This window comes from Lontra canadensis, unplaced genomic scaffold (genome assembly GCF_010015895.1).
Source record: "Lontra canadensis isolate GAN:19392208 unplaced genomic scaffold, GSC_riverotter_1.0 scaffold84, whole genome shotgun sequence".
Classification (NCBI taxonomy): domain Eukaryota; kingdom Metazoa; phylum Chordata; class Mammalia; order Carnivora; family Mustelidae; genus Lontra; species Lontra canadensis.
In genome coordinates, this window is record NW_022631078.1 from 5,984,621 (window position 1) to 5,998,024 (window position 13,404).

Sequence of the window (13,404 nt, forward strand, 5' to 3'; positions counted from 1 at the left end):
TCCTCCTGAAGGTTTTATTCTTTAGAATTCCATGCCCCCTCACCCCTGCAACGGCACTTCCTCCTCTCTCCCCCAACCAGAGTCTCTCACCAGCAGCTCTCAGCTCCCCAGGCTGAGCCCAGAGTTTTCTGTGTCACGCGGGGTGACAGGGTGCAGTCTGGAGTCAACTTAAGGGTTGCATAATAAAAAGGGAGATCAAAGAATTTTGGCCAGTGGAATGTGGGTCCTGACATCCTCTGCTTAAGTGTCCTTACTCCCTGGTATTTTTCCGGTGCCTGGCAGCTCCCGGCCCTGGTAGGGAATCAAGAAATGTGGAGTCAGTCCTTTTTCCACAAAATGCTATTGTTCTCACTCGTCCTGCTTTGCCTACTTAAATGCCTTAACTCAAGCTTACCTTTTAAATATTTATAGGGGCTCCTGGGTGGCTCACTTGGTTAAGTGGCCAACCCTTGATTTTGGCTCAGGGTCTCCTTTGACCAGTTTCTTGAGCTTAGTGTCCTGTTTTCAAGGTCCGTCTGCGTCACAGCCGGTGTTGTCATCTCATTCTGTTTTCTGACCAAGCAATCACCCATTGCCTGGAGAGACTACATTTTGTTTATTCATTTTTTGTTACAGATTTTATTTATTACTTGACAGAGAGAGAGAGAGAGCACAAGTAGGGGAAGTGACAGGCAGAGGGAGAGGGAGAAGCAGGCTGCCTGCTGAGCAGGGACCCTCAATGCAGGAATCGATCCCAGGACCCTGGGATCACACCTGAGCCAAAGGCAGAAGCCACCCAGGTGCCCCTTGTTTATTCCTTTTTAAAGGGATAAAATTAAGATAACAAAATATTTTTTTAATGAAGTCATAATAGAGTTTCCTAACCAGAATCATTTTTTTAAAGATTTTATTTATTTATATGACACAGAGAGAGAGATCACAAGTAGGCAGAGAGGCAGGCAGAGAGAGAGGGGGAAGCAGGCTCCCTGCTGAGCAGAGAGCCCGATTCGATTCGGGGCTCAGTCCCAGGACCCTGAGATCACAACCCGAGCTGACAGAGGTTTAACCCACTGAGCTACCCAGGCACCCCCAGAATCATTTTTTAGGCAACTAGGAAACAGCAGATTTCCTGGTACCTGGAGATTTAGAGTTCTATTACTGATATGATTGGTGTTAGAATTTGCAAGTGTAGGGATGCCTGGGTGGCTCCCTCGGTTAAGCGTCTGCCTTCAGCTCAGGTCATGATCCTGGAGTCCTGGCATTGAGCCCCACATCAGGCTCCCTGCTCAGCCGGGAGTCTGCTTCCCCCTCTGCCTGCTGTGTCCCCTGCTTGTGCTCTCTCTATCTCACTCTCGCTCTATCTCAAATAAATAAATCAAATCTTAAAAAAAAGAATTTGCAAATTTTAACATATATTGGGTGTTTAATCCACATATATACTAGTTGTCTCAGAACAGTATATTTTAAAACACCAGATCATAAGGTAGAATTTCAAGTATTAATTAGAGAGACCACTAATAGTTTTATCCTATAAAGCAACTGGATAAAAAGCATACTTCCATTTCAATGGACTTTTAAATCAAAATTCTTTTTTTTAATCAAAATTCTTATAATAATAAAGTAGAATGTGGAGCTAGACAGAAAAACAATCATTGGCAAAATTGGGTAAGATATATGTGACTGAAAAAGTAAAATTTATTACATATTCAAAAGCGTGTTTGATGAATATATTTTCTGTATTAATATCAAGCTATTTAACTTTCAGGTGGACCAGAGCAAGGACCGAGTGTGGAAGGTCTTAATGCACCAACGAAGGCTGGTTTAGGTAACAGGCCTACGACTGTATATTCTCATTCCGAGGGGCGCCTGGGTGGCTCAGTGGGTTAAGCCTCTGCTTTGAGCTCGGGTCGTGATCCCAGGGTCCTGGGATTGAGCCCCGCCTGGGGCTCTCTGCTCAGCGGGGAGCCTGCTTCCCCCTTTTTCTCTACCTGCCTCGCTGCCTACTTGTGATCTCTGTCTCTCAAGTAAATAAAGAAAATCCTAAAAAAAAAAATCTTATATTCTGATTTCGAAAATGAGATTCATTAAGACAAAAAATGAATCCCGTCGTTACATTCTGCCAGGACTTTGTAGTCTAATATGGCATCATGACCATTAATCTATTAGTAAGATTTTATTGAGCAAAAAATCCTGGAGGGCAGAGCAGCCCCATCATTCCCATTGACTCAAGAACTCCTTTAGTATTTTCTTCTCCTATTTCATTTTAGTGATCTTTAATATTACATTATTAGGGAATTTTATTCTGATATTAGTGCGTATTACATGGCATTAATTGGAAAGCAATACTTTGGTGAAAAATAGCTAAACTATTAGAAATGTTCTGGATATTTTTATCTGGTGTTAATGGCCTTGTAGGGGGTTGGGAGCAGATTATGTGACTACTGCCATACGGATCCAAAAGGAGGCGAGGGAAAGAAAAACTTCCCTAGATCTCTCTTTCATATTTGAAATGTAATGGTGTTAAATTCTCATATTAGGGCTAAATTTGAATCTTTCATTGTTTGTGGTTTTATGCTGTCTTTTCCTCTTAAAATACATTCTCGTCTTTGTCAGAAAAAAGTTAAAATTTTATTCCTACTGAGTCTCTTAAACATAGAATATATAGTCTGTGATTAAAGTTTACCCATAAAACAATTTTTAAGGAACTCTAAAGTATGTATTTGTGCAATTTACAAAGTACTGGTATGAAATAATAGAATGGTTTATAATTCTTACTGGTTAATAGATAAAATCTGTATATAAGTCAAGGTGAAAAAGCTCGTCGCTGCTTTAGTTGTATACGTAATGCTAACTTAATGTTTTAAAGTAATTCTAAAAGTTTTTGAAGAGCAGATCTTAATAGGAGGGTTTGTTCTAATATACAGAAGAAATGTTCCTGAAGAAAGCAGTGTGTGGGGCCAGGCCAGGCTCTTTATTTCTCTTCAGGGTGGTATGCAGAAAATGTTTTCTCTGAGTTTGGATACTACTTGGAAATACTGAGAAATTCCATTTAACCAAGCTCTTACTCTAAAATACACTCATGCTCGAGTCTTCTGGGAAATGTTACAGTCTCTTAAATAATGATATGTATCTTAATTTTTTTTTCAGATACACTAAAAATAGAAAAATTACGTATTTCTATTGGCCTGACTTTCTGTTTTTTATTTTTTGGCAGAGGTGTCCTCTATCATAAAAAAGAAACCAAATCAAGCCAAAAGAGGAGTGAGTATCATGTGTAAATACCTAATAGCTTTTCTCTGAGACAGCCACCTTTGTCACTTCCCACACAGTGTGTCATACACGTGGCTTTGATGAAGAACCTATGCTTTGTGCAAGGAGATGAATGTTAGACGTAGTCAAATTTTTCTAGAATGAGTTTTCAAAGAAATTTTTCCTTCGATGACAAAATTAAAAAAAAAAAAAATCAGCAGAGGCTCCGTGGGAGTATCTGTTGCGTTTGCATTTCTGTAAGCGATACTATCACTCGAGACTTGGAGGGTTGTCGTCCGCGGAGCTTTCAGAGACCACGATTCCCTTTAGGGTCCCTGTTCCGGAGGCAGGCGCTAAGGCAGCCACTTTGTCACCTAGTGGCTGTGTGATCTTGGTCAAGCCACTTAACTTGCCTCAGCTTGAGCTGCTCATCTGTGAACTGGGGCCGACGGTGATGCCAGCTTGACAGGATCGTGAGGACTGAGTGAGAGAACGCTTATAAAGCGTGGGTCACAGTGCCTGGCGCGTCATAGACTTCAGTCCACGTTAGCTGTTGCTGCGAAGCTTTCCGAAAGTTTGGGTAGAACCTAATTTTATATATCTTCTAGCTTGGGGCCAAAAAAGGAAGTTTGGGAGCCCAGAAAGTGGCGAATACTTGCTTTAATGAAATTGAAAAACAAGCCCAGGCTGTAGATAAAATGAAGGAACAGGAAGACCTTCTGGCCCGGGCAGCGCCTAAGGAAGAATCAATGTAAGTCTGACTTGCTTCTACTAGTGTGTTTTTAGTGAATAAAACTATTAATCATACAACTCGGAGGTTTGCTTTCCAGATGCCATTCAATTTTGTGGGGAGGGGGGCTGCCTGGACTGGAGAAATTGGAATGATAATGTGGAGTCCCTTGAAGTCCGGCCAGTCAGCTCACATTTTATTTATCTAAGAGGAGCACTGGAACGAGGGAGTGTATTTTGGGAGTGTATTTTGGAGCGTGAGTTTGGCAGTGAGAACAGGACAGACAGAATGGGGCAGAAACTGGAAGCCTGGAGGCCGGTCCAGAGAATGGCTGGAAGTATTCACTGAAGGCTCTGAGAGGCTTTGTTTGTGTTGGAAACAGAAGCAAGTGGCCCTCTGGAGAGGGCATGTGCTGGGTATAAAAGACGGCGGGGAGAGAAGCAGGGGGAGCACAACGCAGAAAGGAAAGGCAACTTAGGTTCCTAGTTCTTATGTGTGCTTATTTTACTTATATGGTATTTCCTCTTCCTTTCATGTGTGTTCTATCGGTTTTGGCTTGAGTTACTGTAGACTGCATAATGAAGAAAATAATGCTTATTTTATGAGGTTTAATGGTGTGAGGATTAACTTAGTTAATGCTCATCAGAGTGCATCAGACAGTGCCTGGGGCCGAGTCCGTGCCCAGTCGGTGTGCTTTCTTACTGTTCATACTAACAGTTTGCGAAGGAACTTTCTGGTTGCTAAGCCCAGAGAATTTGAAGTATAGGGGCGCCTGGGTGGCTCAGTGGGCTCAGGTCATGATCTCACCCCACATCGGGCTCTCTGCTGGGCGGGGAGTCTGCTTCCCTTCCTCTCTCTCTCTGCCTGCCTCTCTGCCTACTTGTGATCTCCCTCTCTCTGTCAAATAAATAAATTAAATCTTTAAAAAAAAAAAAAAGTATAATATTTCTCCTTGTCATTTAACTCAAAGAACGTAGGGGGCAGCACTAAACCGTCGTTGGGCCACATATGGTTTGAAATGCTTTCTGCAAAATGTGCTTCCAGCGGTCACAGACTTCACTTTAATTTCTCTAAGATACGTTCTTGACCTTGGGGTGGCCAAATCTGAGGCTCTAGACTGCTTCTCTTGGTGTTTGGGATCGAGCTGTGTGCGGATTGCTGGTGCCAGGTTTTCCTGGAGCCTGTAAAATCCAGAGCCTGATCCCGTCGCTCTCTGCGGTGCAGGGGGCTGGAGATGAGCACAGTGACGTTAGAAGGCCAGCAGCCTTAGCTGGTAGCTTTCGTTAGGTCGGTCAAGTACAGCGGGAACGCAGAGATGTGGGCCCGGGTCTTTGTGGATCTGACCTGGCAACCTGCTTTGACGGCTTCCTTGGCCCCATTCAGGACAGCCCTACCACTGTGCCCTCCCGCTCAGCCCCGGGGCAGCCCAGTTCCACCAAAGCAGGGCTGTGCCAGCCCGAGAAAACACACACTTTATCCTTAAGATGCAACAGGCAGGGCGCCTGGGTGGCTCAGTCGGTTAAAGCCTCTGCCTTCGGCTCAGGTCATGATCTCAGAGTCCTGGGATCGAGCCCCACATCAGGCTCTCTGCTCAGCGGGGAGCCTGCTTCCTCCTCTCTCTCAGCCTGCCTCTTTGCCTACTTGTGATCTCTGTCTGTCAAATAAATAAATAAAATCTTAAAAAAAAAAAAAAAAGATGCGACAGGCCGGTTAACTTCTGCAAGTTAACGTTTTCATGGCCGTGATAGTTAGTTCAGTTCAGCTGTTAGGAGCCTCAGTTTCCGCTCATCAGCCTAGGAAATCCCGACTGGCCATGCACTAGCCTGTCCTCACCTCCTGGCACGCAGCTCCTGGACTCACCCTCAGGAGTCTGCACAGTTGTTGGTTGTGGGGGTGTGATGGGAAGAGGCAGAACTTCTTCCCTTGTGTGATCTGAGCGGCTGCAAGCCCTCCTTTGAGCCAGGACTGGGAAGCAGGGAATCCTGACTTCTTAATTCTATCAGTGCTGCCGCCCCGTGTCGTGGGAAGCCTGGGCGGTCAAGTGTGTGCTTTTCCTGGGCAGGAGACCCAGTCCCATGTCAGACCCGGAGAAGGAAAGCGCTCCCATCTCCACTCTCCCCACGAAAACCTTTCCCCCAATCCGTTCCTCTTCTCCAGAAGAATCTGTTGCAACAGTTTTATCTGTTCGCGATTTTCAGCAAATCTATTGTCTTCCTTCAAAAAGTATACTCAAAGCTATTTTTTATTTTCTAAGTGATAAAACCTAGTGCATTGCCAGAATCCGTGTGTTCAGTAGGAATAATAGTAAAGAGCGCAAACTGCTAGGTCAAAACAAAACAAATTCTGCCTGGCTTACTAGGGAAGAAAACAGCAGACGCATTTTCTTTTTTTTTTTTTTTCCTTTTTTTTTCCTATTTTCTATTGACTGTGTTTTTCTAGTAAGAAATACCATTGTCATTTCCTGTTAATACAGAGAAATATATTTATATTATTATGGCACTTATGACTTACGAGGAATCCATGACATTTTACACAATTTTATAAAATGGATGATAGCTTAGAGTTCCTGATAAAATACATATATCACTTTTCAGGACCCGACATTCTGTCGCTGTCTTACTAATATAAAATAGTTCTGCTATTGCTGATAGAGGCATAGTTTGCCTTATGAAAAATTAAGTATTCATAACATTTTTAGAACTCTGGGAGTCTGGGACAGGTGCATTCCCCTTTGGTGCAACATTCATAACAGACATTTGATAAACAGATCATTAGTGTCTGACTCGCAGCACAGTTTTAAATGCTCTCAGAAGCCTGATTATATAGAGATCCTCTGAAGAATCCTTTTGCAATTAAGTAACTCCTTCTTAATTTATCTATTTGTAAAGTCAAGTGTGTGTGTGTGTATTTAAACCAAGCAAACCAGTGAGACTCATCTTATCCTTTTGCTCTGTAATGTGGAAATATAAATGAAATACTAATCCAGATCAGGAATTCTGCTTTTTACTATCCTATATAACATAATTTCCGTATATGTTATGTTATTATGTAGCAGGTGGTACAAAACATTATTATATGATGATAACTGATATGAACTAGAACAGGAAGGTAGGATCAGCAGCAACCAAAAAGTGGCTGTAAACTCATTGAAATTTTCTTGAGCATCTACTCAAAAAAGACCTCTGGGGGGGAAAAAAAGCCAATTTGCCTTCCTAATTATTAATTATGGAAAGAAGCACGAAGCTCAAATTATAAGCGACATGTTTAATTTTGCTTAGTGTTTGAACTCGAGAACACAGAATTAAAACCAAATTAAGGAGCATTGGTTTTTCTGGCAGCGTTTCATCACTACGATTAGCCTACAAGGATCTCGAAATTCAAATGAAAAAGGACGAGAAGGTGAACATGAGCAGCAAAAAAAAGACAGAGTCTGAGAGACTCGGCATGGGATTTGGAAACTGCAGAAGGTACGTGTCTTCCAGGAATTAAACCAGGTTGCTGATTGCGAATGGTTTTTCCTTATTAACATCAGCTTGAAAAATATTTTTTCTTGTTTCCTTCCTTTTTTCAGCTTTTTCCCTTAATACTCAACATAGCATGAAAAATTCCAAATTTGAGTTTCAAAAAAAAGGAAATAGGCCTGACTCGTCGCTGAGCAGATGCCACAGACAGAACTGATACGTGTGACTTATTTTGTGTAATCAGGTTCTGGTCCTCACTAAGGCTTTTTGATGCTGATGCCAAAAAATATACGTACTATTTTTATTGCTCGTGTTTTGAATCCCACTAATACACTTTTTTGTTGAGAGTATAGATTAAAATGTTCGTTCTTGGGGCGCCTGGGTGGCTCAGTGGGTTAAAGCCTCTGCCTTCGGCTCAGGTCATGATCTCAGGGTCCTGGGATCGAGCCCCACATCGGGCTCTCTGCTCAGCAGGGAGCCTGCTTCCTCCTCTCTCTCTGCCTGCCTTTCTGCCTACTTGTGATCTCTGTCTGTCAAATGAATAAAATCTTTAAAATTAAAAAAAAAAAAGTAAAATGTTCGTTCTTCAGTGAACGCAAATGTCTTCATGAGCGAATGTAACTTTTTCCCATTTTATTCTCTGTTTCCTCAAGTGGCATTTCACATTCCGTGACGTCAGACATGCAGACCATTGAACAGGAAACACCAATCATAGCAAAACCCAGAAAGAAGTACAGCGATGACAATGATGATTCATATTTCACTTCCAGCTCAAGGTAATCCGCTAAAAATCTACCTTACAGTGTTGTTTTGAAAAGCAGTGGTTAGCAAGGACTTACTCGCTTATTGGCGTTAGGAGCAAATATAAATCCTTTGTTTCACAGCTTTTAAAAGCTTTAGCTGGAGTCAAGGGTGTCCTTTGGAAAAAACTGGGGAGGCTTTCATTCCATGCTTGCTAATATTAAGGTGTTCGATAATAAAAATCATCGACCAAGAGTTAAATTTAGAGGTAGGAATTTATGTTTCTCTAAGTGTGAAATTGGAGAAATAAAGGAAGATCCCAGTTGTCCAGATCCTTTCATCTTGGGATACCTGCTTCCGGAGCCTCCAGTGGGCGGGATGGAATATTTAGTCAACACTAGCGTGTGTGCATCGATTCGTGGAAGACGCTGGTGTGCTCACAGCTCCCTGGCTGAGCTGGCTTCCAGTGTGTCAGTGTTCGCCATCAGGTGGGACAAGTTGCCTGACTCCAGTGTGAAGCCGACCATGGCTGAGTGCCGTGGTTCACGTTCAGGAGCCTGAGGGGGCAGGGAGGACAAGTTTAAACTTGAACCGACTCTCTGAGGTTCTTTCGAGAACCTGATCAGCACAGGGGAGTCTTGCTTTAAAAAGAACCACAGGCACCTGGGCTGTTAACTGGAGGTGGGCGCCAGCCAGGAGGGCACAATAATAAGAGCGTAGGCCCCGGCGCTGACGGCCTGGGTTCAAATCCTGACTGGGCCATTTAGTGACTGTGTGACCTTGTTCAAGTTACACAGCCTCTCTGTGCTGCAGCCTCCTCATCTGTAAGTTAGGGATACTGGCATCTGCCACGCAGGGTGCGGGGGTGGTTACGTGAGTTCATGCAAATGGAGCATTTGGAACAGTGCTTGACTGTTGCTCGTATTATCTTTAGCTGCTGTTATGATACAGAATCTCAGTTCGAGAGGCCTGCAGCCCAGTCCGAATGTTTAATCCCTGTTGTTAGATGCTTACCCACGTCGAGGGCGTCCTTCAGGTTTGGAGTCCAGGAAAACCGAGGGCGTGTCTGTCAGTAACGGGCTCCGTCCCTCAAGCCTGGGAGGGCATTGCTGTCGCCTGGCGGTTGTGTAGGCTTCAGGTGTTTTCCTGCGTGTAAAGTGGTCAGTACCCCCGACACGTGTCGCGCGTACAGACGCCGTTCACTGAACTACAGGCCACCGGTGAGATGTAGTTTTCAAAGTTCCAAGACTAGTCCGAGCCTTCTCACGTAGCTTCCCATTATTTCAAGTCCGGATGTTTTACCCAAAAAACCGAGTAGTTCAGTGGTGTTCCCTGTCAGTGTTGTCAGAGACGGGCGGTTTTCTCTTTCCTGCCGAGGGAAACCTGGATAACACACCAGGTTTTGGTTTCCTCAGAGGTCACTCCCAAAGCATGCCTTTTAAACGTTTTTAAATACATGTTCTACAGGAACAAACTCAATTTCTAACCTGATTTGGGAGCTGCTCGCACGCCAGCTCATTTCAGATTCTCTCCTTAAATAAGCGAGCGGGTCTCGGCCGGAGGAGACTCTCGGTGACGCGGGTTCCACGGCCCACGGGCTTCTCCACACCTTCTCACTGCTGCTTAGCACCTCGTGCACACGGAAGCATAGAAGAGTAAAGAAATTTCAAGTGAAATCAGCCCTGCTGCTTGGCAGCCAAGTTGCAAACAGATGGCCGCAGGTGAAGTTATCCATGGGATGGGCCCTGAGAAACTTCTGGAGAACGTCACTGGCTCCAGGTCACTGATTGGCTCCTGGGGGACTTTTTTTCTGCCTTTGTCGGGAGCCTCAGGAATTGTGTAGGTTTCTCTTTCTCCAGAAGCTTAGAGAGTTGGTCCTAAGGCCTTTGCTCTATGCAGTAATTATGATTTGAAACGTGGGAGTAGGTGTTGCCACACGCACCACACCTGGTGGCTCCCGCCAGAGACACCGGGGCGCGGGGTCCTTCCCTGCAGGTTGTGTCCCAGGAGCAGGGGTGCCTTTTCCGGCCCTGCTCTGTCGTAACACTGCTGGTGGAACAAGGATACTGTTAGTTCTCCAGCAGCTGAGGGAAAGCAGACACGGCCCCCTGGGAGAGCCAGCGTCTGAGCTCCGCGAAGAGCTCGTGCTGCTTCCAAATTATTCATTAGCCCATTAGAAGTTGGACGTTATGAATTATGAAGGAGTGCTGTTTCTATTAAAAATAAGATCCACCGTATCTTTGGGCTTTTTTAAATTGAGTTCCATTACATTCAGGATCTAAACAGCATAATTATACACTGAGTACAAAGTAATGACACGAGAATAATTTGCTGAGCCCCGTGCAGCCGGCGTGGCCTTCGCCGGGATAGGCAGTCGTCCCAGCGACATATCGCATACATGCTGCCGTTGGGGTGCTTTTATCAAGGGGTCGTAACAGCGTCTTTAGGGTTGGACGCGGACCGAGCGTGAAAGCAAAAATACGAGTGACGAGAATTGAGAACCAGGATCTAGGAATGAGAATTAGAAAATCAGTAAAGATTTGGAAATCGGGGATGGCTGTTGTGTTTCTGAGGCCAGGCAAGTGTCCCACAGCCCCGATCGTCAGTCAGCCTTTCCTTCCAGTGGACCTGTGGCCTGGTGGGCCAGCCGACTGTGCCCCCCAGGGGTGCCGCATGCCTCTCGCATCTGTCCACGCACGGAGAGCTCACCCCCACGCCTAGCTGTCCCAGCACCCGGAACGCTGCACGGTGTTCCTGCTGATCAGTAGGAGCCCAGCAGAATGGCTCGCTCTCTCCTGAATCTTCCGCAGTCCAGTCATTGAAAAACTGATGCCCTTAAATTCCAAGATAAGCACTTTGGCTTATGGGAACGAAGACTATTTCCTTGGAGTGACAACCAAATCTACAAAATCCTAAATCCCAGCCTCTTAGAGTTGTGAGGAGTCTGGAAGTCCCAACCACACCCTGTTCAGTGCTTCCTGCCCCACCCCGCCCCCAGCATCCTCCAGGGAACCCTACGGCCCCATCGCCCCCCACTCCCCCTCATCCTCAAGGTAGCCGTTCAGTCCAGGGGCAGCTCCCTGAGGAACAATGCCTCTACTTCCACACCTCCCTGGGTTTGTGAGCTTAAATCAGCCAGCCCAGAGGACAAGGACTGGACATGTGTCCTCGCCCTGCGTCCTCGTCCAGCAGAGTACCAGCCCCTCATGGATGCTTAGTAAGTACTTTTTAAGTTTCTCATTGACTCAGTCTTAATCCTTTTGCTTGGGCCCTTACAAATAAGTCTCTCAGATAATTGAAGATGACTTTCCAGGCCCATGTGCCTCCCACATTTTGGAAGCCCTGTTTCTCTGAACCACTTGAAGACTCTGTCCAAGTCTCCTCTCAAGAGGGGAGAGTGCAGGGCTCTGGGCTCACGGAGAGAGCCAGGCCCGTTCCCCGCTGACATGCAGATCTGCTCTGAACCTCCATCGGCCTTCCTGGGGAGACAAGGCCAATGTAACGAGATTTGCTCTTAATGACCCCCTCGCTAGAGAAGGCAGAAGCCACTTTTGGAAATTCCGCTTTCTTTCTATTATCCATGTACAGTCACACACCATCTGCTTCAAACAGCAAGTTTATCCCTTCTTGCTTTTGTTTTTTAACCAAGAAGAGGATATTTGTTCTCAACATTCCCACCGCAAAAACCTTAGCTCATCTGGGCCCTTGGCCTGTCTGTTCTCGAAAGTTCCTGCTGCCCCCTTTGATTACAGGACCCTCTGGCCGCCCGGGCTTTCCATCTCTGTAGGACTTCTTAGGACGTCAGAGCTTGGTGCTCGCCGCGTATCCCGTGAGCTGCTTTCCTTACTCTGCAGAAAGCCTGGGTGACATTTTTGAAAGCCCGGACAGCCTCTTGCATCATCCTTCCTTTCTCAGGACCTAAGCCTTGGAATCCGCCCCTTCCGAACGTCTTGAACCCCACCTTTAAAAGGAGCGCATATCTGGCAGAGCCGTTTTCCATCCCAGGCTGTTGTGAGTTCTGAGGAGCCCTGGCACGTCCTCCTCCCCCATCAGTCTCTTCTGTGTTCCAGACAAACCCTGCTGCTCGTGGTCATAGAGTGCGTGGTCACCACACAGGACCAAAGCTGCCATTGAGTTTTGCTCTTGGAGCAAGGCCCTGCTCGGTGATGCCTGGCTAATGAGAGGGTAAACTGATCTAGAAGGCCGGCATCTTACAGACCAAGTTTGCTCCAAGCTCCAGGCTGCAGAGTGGTCCAGGGATCGGGCGTCCAGAGCTGTGCGTCTGACCCGAGGAGGGGGCCAGGGAGCATCACTTACCTGAAGTGATTGGGAGTTGTTGGGACTGATGGCTTCCACGGGGGCTACCACAGCAGGGAGTGCCAACAAGGCCCTAGTGCTTTGGTGGGATTTTTGTTGTGACTACCTAATTAGGCAGAACTAGAAGCAAAGAGAGCAAAATAAGTCACCTCCCGTGGGTAAAGACACTCAGAGCCGTCGTGTGCTAGTGGATGGGCTAGGTTTTGCTGCAGTGACAACTATCACCCATCTTAAAGGCTGACACAATGGTGGTTTACTTCTCATTCAGCTGAGGGTACAGGTGGTTGTCCAGATTACCTGGCCTTTGGGTGGCACCTTGGTTTTCCTGATGGACGGAGTCTTCTGCCTGAGGATATAGCACCTGAAAAACACCACCTTGTCTTCCGTGGGGCATGGGAAGGGGGCACTGGGCACTTCAGAGGCCTGGGAAATGGCTCTCCTCATACCTGCTCCTGCCTCAATGGTCAGCTCTAGTCACATGGCCGCTCCCACATTCAAGGACCCGGAAGTACAGTGTGGACAACATCAGGAAGGTCTCCCAAGTCACTGTCACTCTGTTACATACAGGTACTTGGATGAGCCAGTGGAGTTCCGAAGCAGCTCTTTTTCCAGCTGGGAAGACGGTTCAGACTCCTACTGGAAAAGAGAGACCATCAAAGATGCTGACGCCGTCCTGAAGACCACAGGCTATTCGGACAGGTGTGAACACAAAGCAGAGGGATTGGCACTCGTGAGGCCACACATCTCTAGGGAAATTCTCTAAAAATTAGCAATGATCTCATTCAACAATTGCAAGAATATTCTTTGCATCTTTTTTCTGGTCTTTTTTCTGCCTTTCCAGAATGTCCTATAAATGGAATCATACAGTAACTGGCCTTGTAGACGGGCTTTTTTTACTTTTCCTAGTGCATTTGAGACTCTGGTCAT

At 45.9% G+C, this 13,404-nt stretch overlaps 1 protein-coding gene across 1 annotated transcript in view; it reads left to right on the forward strand.

The window, feature by feature from the left end:
- Positions 1-13,404, forward strand: part of ARFGAP3 (ADP ribosylation factor GTPase activating protein 3) — a 45,621-nt gene that overhangs the window by 18,215 nt on the left and 14,002 nt on the right. The window contains exons 7-12 of the mRNA XM_032882841.1: positions 1,745-1,804; positions 3,194-3,240; positions 3,837-3,979; positions 7,297-7,425; positions 8,073-8,195; positions 13,045-13,176. Coding sequence (XP_032738732.1) covers positions 1,745-1,804; positions 3,194-3,240; positions 3,837-3,979; positions 7,297-7,425; positions 8,073-8,195; positions 13,045-13,176 — 634 coding nt within the window. The remainder of the gene's footprint in view (positions 1-1,744; positions 1,805-3,193; positions 3,241-3,836; positions 3,980-7,296; positions 7,426-8,072; positions 8,196-13,044; positions 13,177-13,404) is intronic.